This window comes from Geospiza fortis, unplaced genomic scaffold (genome assembly GCF_000277835.1).
Source record: "Geospiza fortis unplaced genomic scaffold, GeoFor_1.0 scaffold1363, whole genome shotgun sequence".
Classification (NCBI taxonomy): domain Eukaryota; kingdom Metazoa; phylum Chordata; class Aves; order Passeriformes; family Thraupidae; genus Geospiza; species Geospiza fortis.
The window spans coordinates 90,769-92,583 of NW_005054758.1; the positions used below are offsets into that span (position 1 = coordinate 90,769).

The 1,815-nt window shown below is 63.5% G+C and overlaps 1 protein-coding gene across 1 annotated transcript in view; it reads right to left on the reverse strand.

The window, feature by feature from the left end:
- Positions 1–808: 808 nt before the first annotated feature.
- Positions 809–1,815, reverse strand: part of MAP11 (microtubule associated protein 11) — a gene marked incomplete at its 5' end in the record, with an annotated part of 8,639 nt that continues 7,632 nt past the window's right edge. The window contains 2 exons of the mRNA XM_031065399.1: positions 809–1,012; positions 1,070–1,140. Coding sequence (XP_030921259.1) covers positions 856–1,012; positions 1,070–1,140 — 228 coding nt within the window. The remainder of the gene's footprint in view (positions 1,013–1,069; positions 1,141–1,815) is intronic.

Sequence of the window (1,815 nt, forward strand, 5' to 3'; positions counted from 1 at the left end):
CCGCGCCCCCCCCTCCTGCTGTCCCCAAAGTGTCCCCAAATCCCCCCCTCCGTGGGGACAATAAACGGCGTCCGAGGGCGGCTCCGGTGCTTTGTGACCTCCGTGGGGACACCCGGGTGGCATCAGGTGACATTCGGGTGACATCCAGACCCTCCAGGTGACACCAGGTGACATCCAGGTCTCTTTATTGGCAATAAATAACAGGGACAGAGGTGCCACCCTTGTCCCCAATGTCCCCAACCCGGGGGTGGCACTGCAGGCCCCTCCCCTCCCCCACTTTGGCTCGGGGACACTTCCCCGATGTCCCCAAATGTCCCCAAAATCCCCCAAAACACGGGCACGGCTCCAGGCTGTGTCCCCAAAGTGTCCCCAAGGTGTCCCCAAGGTCCCCTCCATGGCACGTGGCAGTGGCAGCGACCCCCCCCCCATTGTCCCCAATGTCCCCAGAGTGTCCCCAAGCTGGAGATGGCTCTGTCCCCTTGGTCCCTGTCCCTGGCACACTGGGGACACCGGGGGTGGCCCTGTCCCCAATGTCCCCAAGGTCCTGAAGGTGGCACTGGGGGTGGCCCTGTCCCCTCAGTCCCTGTCCCCAATGTCCCCCTGTCCCCAGTGTCCCAGAGCCGTCCCTGCCACTCTGGCAATGTCCCCACAATGTCCCCAAGGTCCCAGCGCTGTCCCCAAACTGTCCCCAGTGCCATCCATGCCACCCCAGTTCTGTCCCAGAAGTGTCCCCACGATGTCCCCAAGGTCCCAGCACTGTCCCCACTGTCCCGGTGGTGTCCCCACGCTGTCCCCAAGCTGTCCCCCATTGTCCCCATGTTGTCCCCACGCTGTCCCCCCGTTGTCCCCAGGCTGTCACTTGACGGGTGGCACCACGAGCACCTTGCACTCCCTCTTGGCGATCTTGTCCAGGGCCAGCACGGCTTTGTCACCCGCGGGCAGGTACAGGGGGCGGCCCACGGGGGACCCCACGGGGGGCGTGATGGCCCTGCGCTCCATGACGCTGCCGGACCTGGGGACACCAATGTCACCTGTGTCACCTGTGTCACCTACAGCGTCCCTGTGTCACCTCAGTGTCACCTGTGTCACCCCCAGTGTCACCCCGGGGTGATGGCCCTGCGCTCCATGACGCTGCCGGACCTGGGGACAGCAATGTCACCTGTGTCACCTGTGTGTCACCTGTGTGACCTGCAGCGTCCCTGTGTCACCTCAGTGTCACCTGTGTCACCTACAGTGTCCCCGTGTCACCTACAGTGTCCCCGTGTCACCCCCAGTGTCACCCCAGGGTGACGGCCCTGCGCTCCATCACGCTGCCGGACCTTGGGACAGGGACATCAGTGTCACCTCCCTGTCACCTGTGTCACCTACAGTGTCCCTATGTCACCCAAGGCAGCGGTGGCAGCTCCCTGTGTCACCCCCAGTGTCCCCAGTATCCCTTTATCACATCCCAGTCCCCTCCCAGTTACCCCAAATCACCCTCCCAGTCCCTCCCAGTCCCCTCCCAGTACCCCCCAGTACCCCAAAACCTTATCCCAGTTGCTCCAAGCCCCCTCCCAGCGCCCCAAAATCCCATCCCAGTCCCTCCCAGTGCCCCAAATCCTCATCCCAGTAACTCCCAGTGCCCCAAATCCTCATCCCAGTAACTCCCAGTGCCCCCAAACCCCCTCCCAGTCCCTCCCAGTACCCCCAAATCCTCATCCCAGTCCCTCCCAGTGCCCCAAATCCTCATCCCAGTAACTCCCAGTGCCTCAAAACTCCCTCCCAGTCCCTCCCAGTGCCCCAAATCCTCATCCCAGTCCCTCCCAGTGCCCCAAA